The following is an 18,168-nucleotide window of genomic DNA, read 5'->3' as shown; positions in this document are numbered from 1 at the left end:
AACTATGAATGTGTTCGTGTGTGCGTGCCTCAAAGATGCATCTTTACCCTTCCTCTCCTCACTTGAACTGCCTTCACCAGATGCCTTTAGATCTCTCACACTTTTTTTGTTCCTCCCACGATTTTAACAAGCTCGTTTCACTTTTCCAGCTTGCTGCTGGGCATCTCCAAGTAGATAGCCCATAGTCCCCTCAAATGTAACGTGTTCAAACCAAAAGTTGTCTCTGCCCATCTCCCCCATCCCAAAGCTCCTCCCCTCGGTCACCTATTCATGAAAGCACCATCACCCCAGTCACTGACATCAATTCTTCCACAGTATCCACTCCCCGTATTCCAATCAACTGCTAGGTCATTTGATGCTACCTTAATGTTTGACACATCTCTTCTGTGGTCCCACTTCTTCTCCCTAAACGCATTTCATCTAGTTCCTGCCTGAAATCTACCTAACAACTACCGCACCTTACCAACAGCTCTCCCTGTCCCTAATCCTTGCTTTCTCCAATGCAGGTCTGCCTTCAGATTCATCTTGATGCAATGTCTGACCAAGTCTTCCTGGGTACAACAGCACAAGCACAGACTCTAGAACGGAACAAGATCTAAATTTGATCCCAGTTAAACTATAACTCTTTGTCCTTATAATAATTCCTGTATCTTTTCCCAGCCCTCAGTTTCAGAAATTCTTCTTGCAGAATTATTAGGAGTAACGGAGATTTCTAAAGCCCCCAAGATGCTGCAGGCTTAATTTTTGTCTCTCACACTGTTGAAAAAAGTTTTCACTCCCCATCAACTACAGAGCCAAGTTCAGACTCTTCAGCCTGGCATTAAAGGTCCTCATCATCTCTTTCCAACCTGCTTTTCTGACATGCTTTTCTGTGCCACAGATCAGATGCCGATCAAACTGCACCCACGTTTCCCTGAGTGGTTCACACAATCCTATCCTCATGGAATGGCCTTCGTTGTCCCCACACCATCTACTTGTTCAAATTCTATTCACACTACAAAGGCCTGAGCTCAGGTGCTATCTCTACCATGAGGCCTTCCAGTACTTTTTTAGTAGGAAAAATTTGCTCCAACCTTGAATTCCAATAGTACTCTACCCCAGTTTATGGTGCCCCGCACCCTCCACCTTCAGTCCTGGACATACGTGTTGTATCTCCTCTACTAAGTAGTAGGCTCCTTGACTGAAGAATTCCTGTTTGAGTCACTTGATATTCTATAAGGCCCTGAAGATGTTTTTATATAATTCATCAAATGTTAATTTGATTCATATTACTATAAATATACATGATGAAAAGAAAATAGCAACGTCTAGAACAACAGTTTGCTAATGGCCTAACCCTGCATTCCTTTATATAGTCAGCTTCCCTATAAGGACCTTAATTCTTTCCTTGTTGAGTTAGAAGCAATCAGAAAGATTTCGGATACTATTTGATTCCCAGACCCCAACCTACACCCCTTACTCAGATCCGGAACTAATTCTGCTCAAGATTCTCAACTTTGCATGCTAGGACAGCACATTCGTGGCTTGAAATTGGGAGTATTTTCACCACAAAAAATATAAACAAAAAAAAATCAACAAATGCTACAAATTAGGGCATTTTTTTTTTCCCAAGAGCAAATTACAGCATACTACTGCCCAGATCCAAAATTCTGCCTCATCATTCTGCTAAGGAAACCTTGAGATGCCCACCATGGCCCCCATGGAAAATGATCCAGCTATGCTCTCTAGTCTCTCGCTGTCCCCTCAGCAGCTGGTAGGGACTTGGGGGCCTAAAAGAACTCCGGAGTCAGAGTGGCTGAAGAACTAGATGGTTATACCACCAAGTTTTCTGTCCTTCTAGTACCTTACCCTTCTGTTCTGGGCCTGCCCTTAGATAGAAACCATAGCCATTGCTTCCCTTCTTCATCTCCACAACCCGGGGCTGGTGGGGTAGCAATTTCAAACTGGCTGTCTCTCTCTTGAATTTTATCTTCTGCTCAGCATGGAGCTTGTCAGTCTCCTTGTCCACCAGCAGGAACATGACACGGCTTCCAGAGTTCTTCACCTGCAACAGCACACACAGGTAAGACCGACAGCCATCGCCAAGAACAGTGTGGGAAGCAGGAAAGTTTCTTCCTGGAGACACACAGTCTCTGGACTCGATAGAAAATAATGGAATGTAAGGCCCAAGTTTAAACTATGATACTCTTTCCTACCATTTCACTGGTCAACACTATCTCCATGTCCATAACTGTGTCTGCCTTTGCTAAGTATGACCTCACCCACACAGATGCTAACTGAATCCAAGTGAGAGCTAGAATTCAGAAAACCCAGAAATGTACTTAAGCGAGGTTCTTAAGTCTAGAAAAGGAGTTTGGAAAAGCATGAAAAGGTCTACTTTGAAAAATTATTCTACCAAGAGAAGATCAAGTTGGTCAGTTTTCAAGCTTCCATATGACCACAAAGGAAAACCTCAGAGGGCTATCCATGGGTCAGGGAACTGTGCTGGAACATAAGATTTGGGGTAACATGTCTTCCAATACTCTCTATGTGTAGCTCCCTATCCATCACCACATTGGTTATCTGCCAGCTCGTATTAAAACATTTTATTAGAACACTGACTTTGTTATAAATTCGGAGGGAGCTCCCAATCAGGTACAAATAAGATCCAAAAGCTAAAGTTAACAATACTTTAGAATGCTTTTCTCCAAAATCCTGAAACCAGCAAAGGCCTTATTCCAGAACCCCATGTTAACACTGCTGACACCACTAGTGTGTCTGGACCCTCTTAATGCAAAGGGTTGGTTAACCTCTCATCACTATAATCCTCCCATCATAAATTGCCATTCGTGTCTTCCTGTCACTTCCAGTAAGAGTAGAGTGAAAAGTAAGGAAAGTCCCCTTTGGGCTATACCTTTGCCACCACTTCCTCGTGGCTGGCATCTTCAACATTCTCTCCGTTCACTTCAATCAAGTGATCCCCAGCCAGGACACCAGCTTTCATAGCCACACCTTGAGGCGTTATATCAGTCATATACACTCCCTTTTTACCTGAAAGGGCATGGACAAGCATTACAACTCTATTCCATGGAAAGTCCAATTATAAAGGGTTTTCTCCCCAAAATGCAAAATTACAACTTCCAATTTTTAGGCTAATTCAAATAGCCTGGGGCTTCTGATCTGGAATTAAAATTATAGCTCCTGGCACAAAGCTTGACACGGATGTTGATTGGTTGGTTTCTATTAATCCGAGTACAATTTCTGAGCCCGGCTGAATGCAAGGAAGGAATCTCAGAATCTCAGTGGCCTCTTGAGGCAGAAAGCACCAAGCTGTGCCCTTGCTGCTTCATTGTGCCTTACTCCCATTCTTTGCCTTTGTGGAATTAGAAGGCTTCTGTTCCACTCTGTCCTCTTTAATTAGTACTATCGCCAACCATCATACAGCAGTGAAGTCCTGAAATCTCACTCATTCCGGCTTAAGAGAACAGAGGCGCAGAAGGGCAGGCACACATAGTCAGTCTGGATTAATAGATGATGTGACTTAGGTGCTTCTTATAGAAATGCTGCCAATTCTTTCAAAATACTAATATTTCAACCTGGTCAAAGGGTAACTTCATAAAGACAACATAAGTGATTTATAAGGAATAACAGTATAAACTGCTGCCTTAAAATTTCTCCGGTTGCTTTATTATATATTTGTCATGAAGAAAAGATTTTCTTTATAAAGCTAATCGAAACCATTTATTATGTATACTAGCACAAGAGTCCAAGGAGTAGAACCTGAATTATGATAACTTTTACACCATTTTGCTGATAATGGACTTATATGAAACACCCAGCTTCCCTTGACCACCTGCACTATTATGTTTAATAATGGACAAACTTGAGAAGTACATTTTTTTTTAAGATTTTATTTATTTGACAGACAAGAGATCACAAGTAGGCAGAGAGGTAGGCAGAGAGAGGAAGGGAAGCAGGCTCCCTGCTGAGCAGAGATCCTGATGTGGGACTTGATCCCAGGACCCTGAGATCATGACCCGAGCTGAGGACAGAAGCTTTAACCCACTGAGCCACCCTTATAGCTACTTTACATCACTTGCTATAGGTTAAATAAGACTTGGAAACAATTTATGTCTACTATTGCTCGGCTCTTTATGATTTACTCAATTATGACCCGTGCTTCTCCAGTAGCAGAAAGAACGTGGGAGGAGCAACATTCAAGGTCAAACCCGAAAGTTTTATGTAGCCTCTGTGTCTCCCACCTACATGACAGAGACACCATCACAGAACCACGGGCAACTGAGCAAAAGCCAGCCTGCATCTCTATTCATTCTAGAAACAGATCTTCTAGTACTTCTAGTACTTCCTGTCAGACAGAGGCACCTCAGAGCAGGGGAGGCTAGGCACTACTTCAGTGTCACAAGAGGGTGGGAACTAGTATAGGCTCCTCGGAAACTAGACCAGGGTCTGCCTCATCAACAGGTGCTCCAGAATTTGCCAAATAAAGGAGCATCTGGGCACTCAGAAGTGAAAAAGTAGCTATTCGAAAGTAGCTATGATGAAGAATCTCCTTTTTCTTGCCTTTTCTTTCCATCTCCCCTCCCTCCTCACCCTAAGGCAGAAAGGAAAGAATAACAAAGAAGCATCAGCCCTCTCACCCTCTAGCCTCTAAGGCTCAGCCCAACAAACACTGGGGCACAGCAGTGCCCAGCGCCCCTCCCTGCCCTGGGCTGGGTCCAGTGCTTTGATCCCTCATTGCGCGATTGCCAAAGCAAGGGAAAGGGCCAGGGAGGGAGGGAGGATGGGAGGGAGAAGCTGCAGCTGGACAGCCAGAGCATCTGAAAAATCTGCCAAAGAAGTCATTAACCAATAATATCTTTCTTCAGGAAAGGCCACCCTCGAGCTCACCTTGGACAGTTTTCAGAGAGAAGCCGTAGCTGTTCCCCTCCTTCACCAGGTAGCAGAGCCGTGGCTGGGTCCAAGTCTGTGCTCCTTGGTTCACCACAGAGGGCAGTTTCTTATCATTCAAACTCGGCTCCTTCTGACTTTGACTCAACTCTTTCAAGTCTACCTGTTTTTTCATTGCTTTCTCATAGGAATTCCCATCCAGGACTAGCAGAGTCACTGAATTCCCACTCTTCCTGACTAGATCTACAACCTAGGAAGAAGAAAAAGATCACTTTAACCAAGAAGCCCCCATAGGGGATCCTCACCATCTGGCTCATTCTCTGCATCTAGAGATTCATATTGCTGACCCCTGAAGCCCAAAGAGTCAGCAGATGGGGCCCCAGCCATCCGTACCCCATCCCTCCTAAGATCCAGGGGCAGATTGGAGGGGACAGGGCTCTAGCACTGTTGTAACCTAGACTGTGGCCCAGTCCCAGCTGGGCTAATGGAAACAGCATGGCATAGTGGAAGGAGCATCCACTAGGGGGTAGGGAGAACTGGGGCAGGTCAGACCATCCATGGGTTCGCTGCATGAACACATGAGCAAGCGAAGTTCTCTGAGTCTCTGAGCCCTCTTCTGTGGCATGTGATATGGAAGCTCATGGGTTGTGATAAGGGATCAACAAAATCATGAATATGAAATTGCCTAGCATAGCTCCTGGCATATAGCAAACATGATGCCTATGGACTCTGACACTATTCAATCTAGGAATAATTTTACAGTTCCCAGTTCATTGGAAGGGACTTGAGTAGCAGGCAGAAGGTAGGGCCATGAAGGGGTCTGCCTTGCCAGTGGCAGCTGGGAACTCTCCGCCGACCCCAAAAACTAATCAGTAGAGATCCTGGAGGAAGAACCCCAGATAGCCCACTCACCTGCATATGCTCTTCCTTGTCCACAAAGACACCATTGATCCTGAGAACTCGGTCTCCATCCTGGAGGCCCGCCTTCTCTGCCGGGCTCCCCTTCTCAACCACCCGGACCAGGTGGCCGTCAGTGTCCTTCTCGATTCGCAAGAAGAAGCCATAGCTTTGTCCTTCTTGTTTAGACAGTTCACATTCTCGCGGATGGAAGGCGGAAGCCATTTCTGTGATGAAAAACAAATGGATAAACCCATAGGAAAGAAAATCTGCTTGGAGATAGAACCCTTGCCCTCCATCTCCCATAATCCTATTCTTCTAACCATGCCAAACCTAGACTGCGGCCAACACTGGGGGCACAGGGGGCCACCTTCTGGGACTTGCTAATGATTTCCAAATCTATTCCCCAAGGGTGATCTCTTTATTTGAGTTTCAGACCCATGTATTTGGCTGTGTCCTGGACCACAGATTTTTCAGTTTCAATTCCTCTCTGTCCCCTGATCTAAAAAAAAGTAGCTCTAAATACCTGACCTAAAAAATTTTTTTAAAGATTTTATTTATTTATTTGACAGAGAGATCACAAGCAGGCAGAGAGACAGGCAGAGAGGGGGTGGGGGAAGCAGGCTTCCTGCTAAGCAGAGAGCCCGATGCGGGACTCGACCCCAGGACCCTAGGATCATGACCTGAGCCGAAGGCAGGGGCTTAACCCACTGAGCCACCCAGGTGCCCCTGACCTAAAAATTTTTAAGAAAATCCAAGCCCACTCTCATTCAAATAGGTGACAAGCCTCCCAAGGACTAGGACTTGAGGATAAATCTGTGGACAAGACAGACCTATCCTTTGCCCCCATATCAGGGAGAACGTATTTTCACAACACATAGTGAATGATATGCTAGGAAAGAACAGATTTGATGAGGCAGAGTATAACAGAGGATGTTGGGAGTAGGGAATGGGACAGGCAGAATTAAGAATGGCCTCCTGGGAAAATGATTTTCCTAAGACCTGAAGGATGGGTGGGAGTCAGGGGAGGGAGGACAGGATCAGGAAGACCTCAAACAAGTAAGAACAAAGACACCAGCCCTCACAGCTGGCCTGATCTATTGGAGAGGAGATAGAAAAGCGGTTGACCAGGACCCTGAAGCTCTAGCCCAAGCAGAGTAGAGATGCCCCACAGAGGAAGAACTCCCGGGGCCAGGTCTGACTTCTCCCACCCGAAGCAGCCTCTGCTTCCATCCGCCCTCCCCTTCCTTTGGCCCCACTGCCAGAGCAAGGTCTTGGGCCACAGAAGAAAGGACAAGAGTGAAAACCACCAGCCTGTGCTTGGGCACCCACTTCCTACGGGGAAGGCTGCTGCTGGTGTCATCCATCTCTCCTGGCTGAAGCGTTTTCTTTCACCGGTGAATAAGAGTGGGGACCAGAACGGCTGGTGCCAGGCAGAGGCGGGGAGCAGAAGGCTGGCCTCTGCTGCTGCCACTGCCCGCAGGGCGAGCCATGTTTGGCTCGTCACAGTTGCCTACCAGTAAATCGGAGAATAAACCGTCTGTCCCTTCCCTCCTAGAGGGACAGGGACGGATGAGCATGGAGGGTGGGGTGGAGGAGAGACAGCAAAGTGCTCCAGGCTCCCTAGCAGCCACAGCACAGTGATTCCAGATAGCCATCTCTGACCTTCATGCCCACAGAGACACACAGTACAAACTAGGCAGAAAGGCTCCCACTGCCTGCAGCTTGGCCACTGCAGGGAGTCGTCTCAGCTGAGTCTGGCAGCCACGCCATTAGTGGCAGGAATGACTAAACAGTCAAGAAAACAAACCAAGAGACATGGTTTCAAGTGACCTCTCGCCAAGGGCCCAGGGACTGAGCCCTCCCCACTGCATCTCCAAGGAAAAGAAAAGTCGAGCCACAATCGTGTGGGCAGCGGCCACCCCTGGGGGACACTGGCAAGCTCTCGAAGCATGACCCGCTGCCAGGAAGACACTGCTGTGGAAGGAGACCGGGAAGAAGGGTACTGGGGGGAACTGGGCAGCACCCGAGGGGCTTCCTCACGTGCAGGCACCTGGTCTCCCGGAACCTTTATTTTTCTTTTGGCTGAGCATCTGGCCTGCGTGTTATCAGTTCCATTTTCCAGCTCAAACCCACATCTATGTCCAAACTCACCTCTAGATCCCTCTCAACTTTCAATTTCATGGGACTAAAAACTGAAAAAAACCAAGGCTCTCTGAAATTTGGGGGTAATTACAGAGAAACTTCAACCAAAACCTGCAAAATCCACAACATGTCCTTATAATCAAAATAGAGACCATTCAATGCTATGTTTTCACCAAAAGAGGAGAGGGTCTGTGGTCAGCACATGCACGCTCCTTTCTAAGGCACCCACCCCTAAAATTCAGCTATCTCACACCCTGGGTGTCAGCCACAGTAACGTAATTGCTTTCTCTGAAGTTCTACGAGGATAGAAAGTGAAACTCTTTGTCAGCCAGACTAGTCCCATGTTTAGGGAAGGGGAAAGAGGCGTCATTTTCCTAGGTCTCCAAGGAGACCCACAAGGAAAGACAAAGCTCTGTTTCTTGGCAAAATCCCAAATTGTTTATTTATTTGGTGAAAGTTTTCAAACAACCAGACAGCAATCACTCAGATCTGCACCTGTCTTTGAAGCCTCGGGTGCGGGCCAGGAGATGGCTACCGCTCTGAGCCCCCTCGGGCTCCTGCCACCATGTCAGCCCCTCCACGAGATCCAGCCACTGATGCCCGGGCCCACGCCACGCTGATGAAATATTTAACCCCATCAACCATAGCAAAAGAGAAAAGCAGATCGATACCCCAAAAGCCAGGCCTTCCGTGGGACCCTTGGTGCCCTAAAACGATTTCCTTTGCTATCTCACTAAGTGACACTTCAACTAGAAGCCAAAGAGCCTGGCTCTAGTCCAGCTCCAGATCTGGGTCCATCTGGTGTTACACCCGCCCCTAAATCGGGGCTGGGATCCATGACTGTAGCAAGACTATCCCTGCTCCGTGATGAGGATGCCTGGGACTCTGGAAAACAGGGCCTAACTGGAAGGATCTTTGTATTTAAAGATACTTATTCCTGTTTCTTCACCCCCAGCCCCCATCTTCTGTTTCCGGAGAAAATCCAGATTGGACCCCTATGGTGAACAGGGAGTTAACTAGTGAAGGCATATGGATTTCCATAATACTGTACCAGCAGTCATCGAATGCTGGAGTCTGTTAAATCTTCAGCAGCCTTTTCCCCCAGTTCAGATAGCCAAAATAGAATACTGGAAATGAAAGGAAGCTCTAACCCCTGCTGAGCTCTGGGAAGAAAGTCAACTCTTGGCAACAAAGTTGCTTGTCTGTGGGAAAGAGAACAAAGTGCTGGCTGGTGGTCAGGGTGGAAAGCCAGGGTTCTTTTTAATCATTCTTAATTATTAATCACACCTTTAGACCCACCCCTTCTTCCAAAAGAATTAGATTATTGCTACCAGGAAAGAGAGTAATATTTCCATAGTCAAGAAGGGAAGTTCGGCACACTTTACAAGTTGGACAGGTAGGACAATGACAACAGAGGAGGGCAAGCAGGACCTCTGGAGGTGGCCAGACAAGAAAGAACTGAAGCTACTGAGCTGTTTTCCTTAGGAAAGAAATATCTGGTGGAAACTAGGGACTCTTCTGAGTCCAAGGCAGGCCAAGGCATCTCAGCTCCCAGGCAGCCATCAACATGGGCCCATCTCTGACCCCGAGTCAACACCCCCTCACACAGAGCAGAAGTCTAAGCCAGGAGGTGTTCCTGAGGGGAGCGTGATCTACATAAACAAAACCCAAAAAGCCAGGAGAGTTCGGCTTAGTTGGCCAAGGCTAAGAAGTCATCTCATTTTGCCCTCCATTTGCCTCTTTGGGGCTGGAAGCTACAGGACTTCCCTCAGCAGGGTTAGCCAGGGCCACAGTGAGACTCCATTCAACTGATCCCTGTGCCAGTGAGACTTACAATGAAGTGTGCCTGCCCTGTCACTTTGCACATCAAAAAGTTATCTGTTCTACCAAAATAATCATAATCATAATCTGATCACTAAAAATGGGCAGAGGACCTCAATAAACATTTTCCCAAAGAAGACATTCAGGGGGCATCCGGGTGGCTCAGTTGTTAAGTGTCTGCCTTCGGCTCAGGTCATGATCCGGGGGTCCTGGGATTGAGCCCCATATCAGGCTCCCTGCTCTGAGGGAAGCCTGCTTCTCCCTCTCCCCTGGCTTGTGATCTCTCTCTCACTGTCTCTCTCTTTGCCAAATAAATGAATAAAATCTTTAAAAGAAAGAAAGAAGACATTCAGATGAGCAAAGGGACACACAGAAAGCTGCTCAAATCACTAACATCAGGGAAATGCAAATCAGAACCACAAGAGTCATCATATTACACTTGTCAGAATGACCAGTAACAAAAATAAATAAATATATTTTATATATATATCTATCTCACTGGGCTATAAAAAAGAATGAGATCTTGCCATTAGCAACAACATGAATAGACCTGGAGGGTATTGTGCTAAATAAAATAAATCAGAGAAAGACAAATAGGGTAGGATTTCAGTTATATGTGAAATCTAAAAAAGGAACAAACAAAGCAGAAACAGGGCCATAAATGCAGAGAACAAACAGACAGTTGCCAGGGGGAAGGGGGTAGGGGTGGGCAAAAGAGGTGAAGGGGAGTGGGAGAGACAGGCTTGCCATCATGGGGATGAAAGGTGCAGCAGAGAGAATACAGTCAGTGGTGTTGGAATAGCACTGTAGGGGGACAGATGGCAGCTACACTTGAGCATATCATAACAAAGTTGTCTGCTCACTATGTGTACACCTGAAACTAATGTAACACTGTGTCAATAACTATACCTCTGAAAAAATAAAAATTAAAAAAAATAGAACATTCTGTTCTAACAATGGCTATATGTGGAAATTTCTAATTAAAAACTATCATAAAGGGGCACCTGGCGTGGATCAGTCGTTTGAGGGTCTGATTCTTGATCCCAGGGTCATGAGTTCAAGCCCTGTGTTGGGCTCCACAGTGGACGTGGAGCCTACTTTAAAAAAAAAAAAAAAAAACTATCACAGGCATGAACGCTCACAAGCCTACCCAGTGTAGGAAACTGGGGTAGGAGGGAAGAGATTTTAAAGCCACTTAGCTCATCAAAAATCCATGATCTACACGTATTTGAGAGTCTGAAGGTCAGTGGGAGCCTGATAAGAACACAAAGCATTTCCCAATACAACAGTCTCTGAAACACTGCCCTACTCTAACACAGAGTTTGTCTAACACCTGGGAGCTTCCAGGTATTATTTGGTAAAGGAATCCTGAGGTTGCCAAAGATCGCATAAAACACAAGTCAGGTGAGATCAAATTCTTGAGGAAGGAAAAGAAAGGACAGCTCCTAGAAAATTAAAGCAAAAAATATAGGATCTTCATTCATCTCAGACTTGGGGGTCGTCCACTCATGCCCAAAGCCACCATCTGGTTTCATCAGAGGGAAGATATATTTAGCTCAAACAGTATAAATTCATAGACCTTCAGGTGAGGCCAGCAATAATAAATCTCACTGCCATTTGAAAACTCACTACATGTCAGGCATGGTACAGAACCTCACCGAACCCTCCCCATCACCTTACAGATTTGATTTTCCAACCCCCACTGGCCCCCAGAATCACCTATAGAGATTTATAAAAATAGATGCTTAAACCTTACCTCAGATCTACTGATTCAATCTCCCAGCTTGAACCTGAACATGCACATTTTGAGAACTACTCCCACCCAACTAGCTTAAGAAACTAGTGCTTAAAACCATCCCTTGCTGCTCCTAACTCCTGTTTTCTCTCCTCAGTCTTGGCATAACACCCTCATGGGTCAGAAAGAATGTCAAGGTTGAGTGAACTATTAACAGCCACCTTAAGCTCACCCTTAGTCAACATGAAAAACCAAGTGGGCAGCTTGGTTAGGGGAGGCCATTGCCACCCTATGTGGTCCTTGGGATCCAGCTCTGACCATGGCCAATGTCCTGGCCAACAGTATAGGAGTGTGTGATGACCTTAGTCTGGGCCTCGTGCCTCCCTCCCCAAGTCCCAGCTCTGAGCCAAACAAAATCAAGCAGAGAGGGGCACCTGGGAGGCTCAGTTGGTTAAGTGCCTGGCTTCAGCTCAGGTCATGATCCCAGAGTCCTGGGATCGAGTCCCACATCAGGCTCCTTGCATAGCAAGGAGTCTGCTTCTCCTCTGCCCGCTGCTCCCCCTGCTTTGCTCACTCCCTGTCAAATAAATAAAATGTTTATTTTAAAAGAAAAAAAAAGAACAAAACGGATGAAACCAACCTTGAACAGCTCCCATGTGCTCTTTACTCTATGAATTAAGTGTGTGGGCCCACACCCCAACCCCTAAATCTAACCATCACAGAGGCCATGCCTCCTCCCCCATCACCCTGTAGGTAGAGTCTCAAGTTCCATCCTTATCTGAGGCCCCACCAGTCATCTTGTAATTCTACCAGTCATCTTGTGAGGCCCTGGGGAGGGGTGATGCTTGCCAGCTCTACCTCACAGTTTCTTGCTCCCTATCAACCTCTTCCCCATCCCTCCGCCTTAGTTTCTTCATTTAGCATATGGGAGTGGATGAAGTCTATTTAGCATCATGAACAAAAGTCCTTCAACTTTGTCCTGAACATCAAGAAGACCTAGAACCCTAAAGCTGATTTCATTAGTCCATCCCACCAGTGCTTGCCTCACACTTAAATGCAAAACACTCTTCAGTGGTTGATGGGATAAAGACAAAAAAACCACTCTATTCTCAAGGGACTTTGTAGTTGAATAGGAGTGAAGGAAAAGTTTTAATACAAAAATAGCTATCACCATGAACAAAGTATAAATGCCATACGTCCTACAACATGACACAAGCTCAGGAAAGCTCCGTGGATTAGGTAGGACTTAATGTAGACCTTGACAGCAGATAGGTAGGATTTCAGCAGATATGAAAGTAGGAAGAGAACATTCTAAACAGAGAATAATGTAAACCTCCACTGTGGAAGTGGGAACGTGCTGGGGTACAGTAAAGGAAGAGTTAAGAACTCAACGTGACTGAAGGACAGCAGCCAATGTGTCCTTCCGTCATGGTGACACATTAACCTGTAAGGGCCTCGAATGTCAGCCCAAGGAGCTCAAGGCATATAAGCAGAGGGATGACAGGACCAGAGCTGGGCTCCAAGAATCGCAGGTGGGATGAACTGAAGCAAAGATGCCCTGTGGGGAGGCCAGGTAAGAGGCTGTTGCCTAATCCTCCTCACAGTGAGGATTATCCAGTAAGGCCCTGCCCTAGGATGGCAGCTGTGAGAACAGAGAGGAGGGGACAGTGGTGGGGGAACTACAGCGAGGACAGAGTGTATCAGTTCTTCAATCCTGTTCCCTCCAATTTCTCCATGCAGAGGTGGCCACAGACAGGGAGGTTTCTGAAACAAAGATGTCCAAAATACTTACATTATTCTCTGTTTAGAATGTTCTCTTCCTACTTTCATATCTGCTGAAATCCTACCTATCTGCTGTCAAGGTCTACATTAAGTCCTACCTAATCCACGGAGCTTTCCTGAGCTTGTGTCATGTTGTAGGACGTATGGCATTTATACTTTGTTCATGGTGATAGCTATTTTTGTATTAAAACTTTTCCTTCACTCCTATTCAACTACAAAGTCCCTTGAGAATAGAGTGGTTTTTTTGTCTTTATCCCATCAACCACTGAAGAGTGTATGTATACACTCACTGTGACCAGTGAACAGGAGGTTCAAAAGGACCGCAGCCCCCGGTGGTGTGTGTGGGGAGGGAGGGGGGTCCCTGTTCCTCTCCCCAGCCTCTGCGGACCTTACTTCCACGCAGCTTGCCGGCGGTCCCACATCACCAGGAAGGTGCCTCGGGGACGCCAAGCGGCACATGCGCAGTACAGCCGTCTGAGGCCGCCCCTGAGGCCACCGACCATGGCTGTGTTTTGGTTCCTCCCCGTTCTGAGCTAGGAGGACACTCGATTTCTGCAGTCATCTTCTCATTCCGTCTGCTGCTCCATAAAGGCCACGTGTTACTTGGATTTATGACCTTAGTTCAGTTTTTCCTGCTACCCAACTCTGAGAGCTCTCCTCCGTTAAGCCCTAGACTCCCTTTCTGTGTGGACTGAAGTGTCCCTCCCAAAATTCAGATGTTGAAGTCTTAACCCTCGAGGTGACTGTATTTGGAGACTGGGCTTTACAAACAGATAAGGAAGGTTAAATAAGGTCACAGGGTGGGGAATAATCCAGTAATCCTTGTGAGATGATGAAGAGACAGGAGAGAAGTGCTTGCACCCAGAGAAAGGCCATGTGAGCCCACAGAAGGTAGCCATCTGCAAGTCAAGGAAAGAGGCCTCAGAAGAAACCAGCCCCGCTAACATCTTAATCTTGTACTTCCAGCCTCTAGAACTGTGAAGAACTAAATCTCTGCTGCTTAAGCACACACACATTCTACTACCCAGTCTGTGGTACTCTGATTATAGCAGCGAGGAGACTAATGAGTTTTCCACTCGGGTATGATGGGTATGATGTTGCCAAGGGAAGGTGTCAGAGAAGCCCATGCCCTGATGACTAACAGAAGAGTGACGGGAGTATGGGCCTGGAGCTCAGGACAAAGGACTGGGCGTGTGCCACAGAGTTAAGGAAAGCCTCCGAGTGGAAACATGGAGGACGAGGTACCCAGGATAAGGCCTGGGGTAATCCTATATCCCGGCATTCAGAAGAGGAAGAGAGAAGGAATAAGCAGAAGGCTGAGATTTTTACAGTGCAGTCAAAATGAAAAGCATTTCAAGATTGTAAGTGACAATGCAAAATGACATTAAGAGGTAAAGAGAATGAAAACAGAACATGTCACTAAACTTAGAACACAGGGGCGCCTGGGTGGCTCAGTGGGTTAAGCTGCTGCCTTCGGCTCAGGTCATGATCTCAGGGTCCTGGGATCGAGTCCCGCATCGGGCTCTCTGCTCGGCGGGGAGCCTGCTTCTCTCTCTCTCTCTGCCTGCCTCTCCGACTACTTGTGATTTCTCTCTGTCAAATAAATAAATAAAATCTTTAAAAAAAAAAAAAAAAAAAAAAAAGAACACAGGAGTCCAGGATGGAGAAGGGCCTGAGAAGCTAGTGAACAGTAACAGAGACAACAGATATAGACACATCTCGAAACAGATGATGGACAGAACAGGGATAACAGCTTGAGGGGAAGAGCAGGGCTGGTGGTTTTATTCTGTGAAAAAAATGAGCAGTGTGTTAGTGTATCAAGGAAGGATACAGGGAGCACAGGAATTGGGTTTTACCTCGATGGGTAGAATATTTCCACAAGGGCCAAAGTTTAAAAAAAAAAAAAAAAAAAGGCAGGGGGACGCCTGGGTGGCTCAGTGGGTTAAGTCTCTGCCTTCAGTTCAGATCATGATCTCAGGGTCCTGGGATCGAGTCCCACATCGGGCTCTCGGCTCAGCAGGGAGCCTGCTTCCCTGCTCTCTCTCTCTGCCTGCCTCTCTGCCTGCTTGTGATCTCTCTCTGTGTCAAATCAATAAAACCTTAAAAAAAAAAAAATGAGATGAAGAAGAAAAGAAGGTCGCTTACCTTGGCTCCAATCTCTCCTGCAGAGTAACTAAGACAAATCAGGAATTCTGAGGATATGGACCAAAATGTCCAGTGGGCTCAAACTGGCAAATCACTAGGGTCAGGAGAGGCCTGTGGATTTGCTCTGCTATTTAGCACTTTGAGACAGCTCCTGGGAGGCGATAGGAACCAGGAATGCTGGACCTATCAATTTCTCAAGAGAATCTGGAAATCCAGATTTATGCAAAATTTCCCCACTGTAAAAAGCTGACAGCTATTTCAAATTTTTAAGAAACTCCATGTAAACCCAACAGAATTGAGCCCCTGGGCTGTCAGTTTATAACCACTGGCCAACAAGGATTTCCAATAGCCACAGCATTGCTTCACTACAATGAGTCAACAAATTGAATACAATTTTCTAAGAAACAACTTAGGTTAATGTTTTCCTATTAGATAGATAGGCCAATCTCATTAATTGACAGTAGACCAATCAGGATGGCTTCTCATGGCTTTTTCCTCACCACAGGGTCCATGAATAGAAGGAGAAAGTGGTAACTTTTACCGTAAGTTGGGGTTAGACATGTTTAAAAAACAGAAAGCTTGGAGAGGAGGATTTCTATATTTACAATGAGCACAGAGCTGGAATGTTAGACCAACATGAGTTGGCAGGTAAGAGTAGTCAAAGGGTAGGGCTGGAGAGATGTAGAGTGTCAGGGACTGGCTGAGCTGGACAAATGGGGAGAAGGAAGGAATGGAAGGAGTAGTTTCAAAAATTAAGGGATCAACAGAGGAAAGGTCATCCTAAAAGATCTATAAGACAGAGTAATTTCTAGTCATGAAAAGTCTAAAAGAAATGTCTAGGTATATAGCTGATGTGAAGGGAATTCGTATTTTTATTTCTATCTTCCCATATCATTCAAGTCTCGGTAAAGGACATTATTAAGAACTAGAGTTTTGGAGATAACCCAGTTTTTAACCCCAGCATTACCACTTTCTAGCTGTGAGAACATGGGTGACTTCTTTAATTTTGAGCTGAAGACAAAGGTACACCTGGAATAGGAAATGCATATAGACATGATGAAGAGGACTTAAGATCAACCAAGTAAAGCATCTGAGCACAGTATCTAGGACATAGAAGGCAAGCCATGCACATTGTCTTCCTGGTCCTCTGGTGGGAGCCCCAATCCCTTTTTCTGCAAGAACACTTGAGCAGTATTTCCGGTTTTCTCTCTAAAGCAGACAAGAAGGGCTGGGCTGGGGCTAAGAGGGCCCCTTGATCATCAGGCCAGGGTTCTCTGCAGCCCAACTCTTTAAAGTTAGCATTAACCACTGGAAAGACAGGGCTGAAGATTTTGTTCCTCGGGAACTAAAACTCATGTAATGAGCTCCGATTTCTCCAACCGACCCCAGAAGGAGCACGTAAGTCTGAAAGCCAGGGAATTACAAAAATAGAACCAAATACCATATACAAAGAAGCATAAGATTCTGGGGAGCTTTACAAAACTTCCAGACCAAGTTGTGGGGGGCGCTGCCGGAAGCAGATGAGCTCTAACAGGTGTGCACACGAGGTAACCAGCACAGGCACCAAGGAACAGACAAGGGTGGAGAAGGTGCATGAGGGAAGCGGGACCTTGTACCCAGAAAGCTTCTCCCCACGTAGGGACCATGGCAGCCAAGCAGTAACTAGTGAGCAGGCTCACCCGCCAGGCCACATCCCTGAATTTCTAAAAGATTCAAGAAAGGGCATGGGAGAAACGCATCCCGTTTGGAAGCAGAAAAACAGAAGAGCACTGTCAGCTGTGACCCACAGCCTGGTGCAAGGACTTCCAGGAAGGAAGGGGTGGGCTCTTCTGGCTAGGATGCAGCAGGAGTGGTCTACAAACACGGTGCCTACAGCCACTAGTTACGATGGATCCAGTGCTATCTTGTCTAATACTTGGGAACCAGTGGTGCAGGGAGTACCAGACCACAAAGAAAACAGTCTCTCCTCAAAAGGCACTTATGTAACCAACACCAGAGCCGTGGAAAACTACACAGCAGTCACTGAGCCACGCAGCAGGTGAATAATGTTTAACCCTAGTAATTGTGACTGTGGACGGCTGTTTGTAGGACTAGGATGTACCACAGAGAAATCGCTCTGTTTCATCAAGGCATGAAGGGAAGAGAGGGTGGGAGCCCAGGGTAACATTCAACCCGGATGGTATTTGCTTTGCACTGAACTCCTTGCTAGTCTATAAAACCCTTGGAACTTCAGCGAGAAGGCAACATTCCCAGGAACCTTGACCAGGCATCTGGGCACATTGTGTCCTCATGGAGAACACTGTCCCTCCCTCCCTGGTGTGCATCTGTGTCATGAGTGAGACAGACAAACACTAGAGTTCTATCAGAAAAATGCCATTGGTGGAGACTATGAGATAGTTAAGTCAGCACAGGGACAGGCCAAGAATCCCTGACAGCCATCGGCCCTGACCAAGGCCTCCTCCTGCCCTGGCGTGTCTGCCTTCCTTCAAGGGCAGCCTCTGAGCCTCAGACACACAGTTTCTTCCAACGGCATAAGAGGAATCCTATCGTGTCCCAGCTGGGATTGACAGATGTCCCCAGCAAGGAAGAGATAAAGATTTCATCTTTCTTCACAAACATTTCACCTGGAGCAGGTTCTAGGTCTTCACTGCAGATAATTCACTTGGGACCACCTGGGTTCCTCCTTGGAAAAGCAAGACCTGTGGAAGTTCAAACACTCAAGTGTCTTCATTTTAAAGAATTAGTGTCAAAAACAG

General features: G+C 46.4%; 1 protein-coding gene across 2 annotated transcripts in view; it reads right to left on the bottom strand.

The window, feature by feature from the left end:
- Nucleotides 1–18,168, bottom strand: part of PDZK1 (PDZ domain containing 1) — a 37,943-nt gene that overhangs the window by 15,138 nt on the left and 4,637 nt on the right. Inside the window, exons 1-5 of one of the 2 annotated variants that reach the window (XM_032301792.1) lie at nt 11,507–11,620; nt 5,800–6,011; nt 4,888–5,137; nt 2,894–3,030; nt 1,849–2,044 (exon numbers count right to left, since the gene is read on the bottom strand). In XM_032301792.1, coding sequence (XP_032157683.1) covers nt 1,849–2,044; nt 2,894–3,030; nt 4,888–5,137; nt 5,800–6,009 — 793 coding nt within the window. In that variant the 5' untranslated portion in view covers nt 6,010–6,011; nt 11,507–11,620. Of the gene's footprint in view, nt 1–1,848; nt 2,045–2,893; nt 3,031–4,887; nt 5,138–5,799; nt 6,012–11,506; nt 11,621–18,168 lie in introns of those variants that run through there. The other variant, XM_032301791.1, reaches the window with a different exon arrangement.

Source organism: Mustela erminea, chromosome 10 (genome assembly GCF_009829155.1).
Source record: "Mustela erminea isolate mMusErm1 chromosome 10, mMusErm1.Pri, whole genome shotgun sequence".
NCBI classification, from domain to species: Eukaryota; Metazoa; Chordata; class Mammalia; order Carnivora; family Mustelidae; genus Mustela; species Mustela erminea.
The sequence above is the reverse complement of the archived record's forward strand: the minus strand, read 5'-3'. Positions and strand labels throughout refer to the sequence as shown.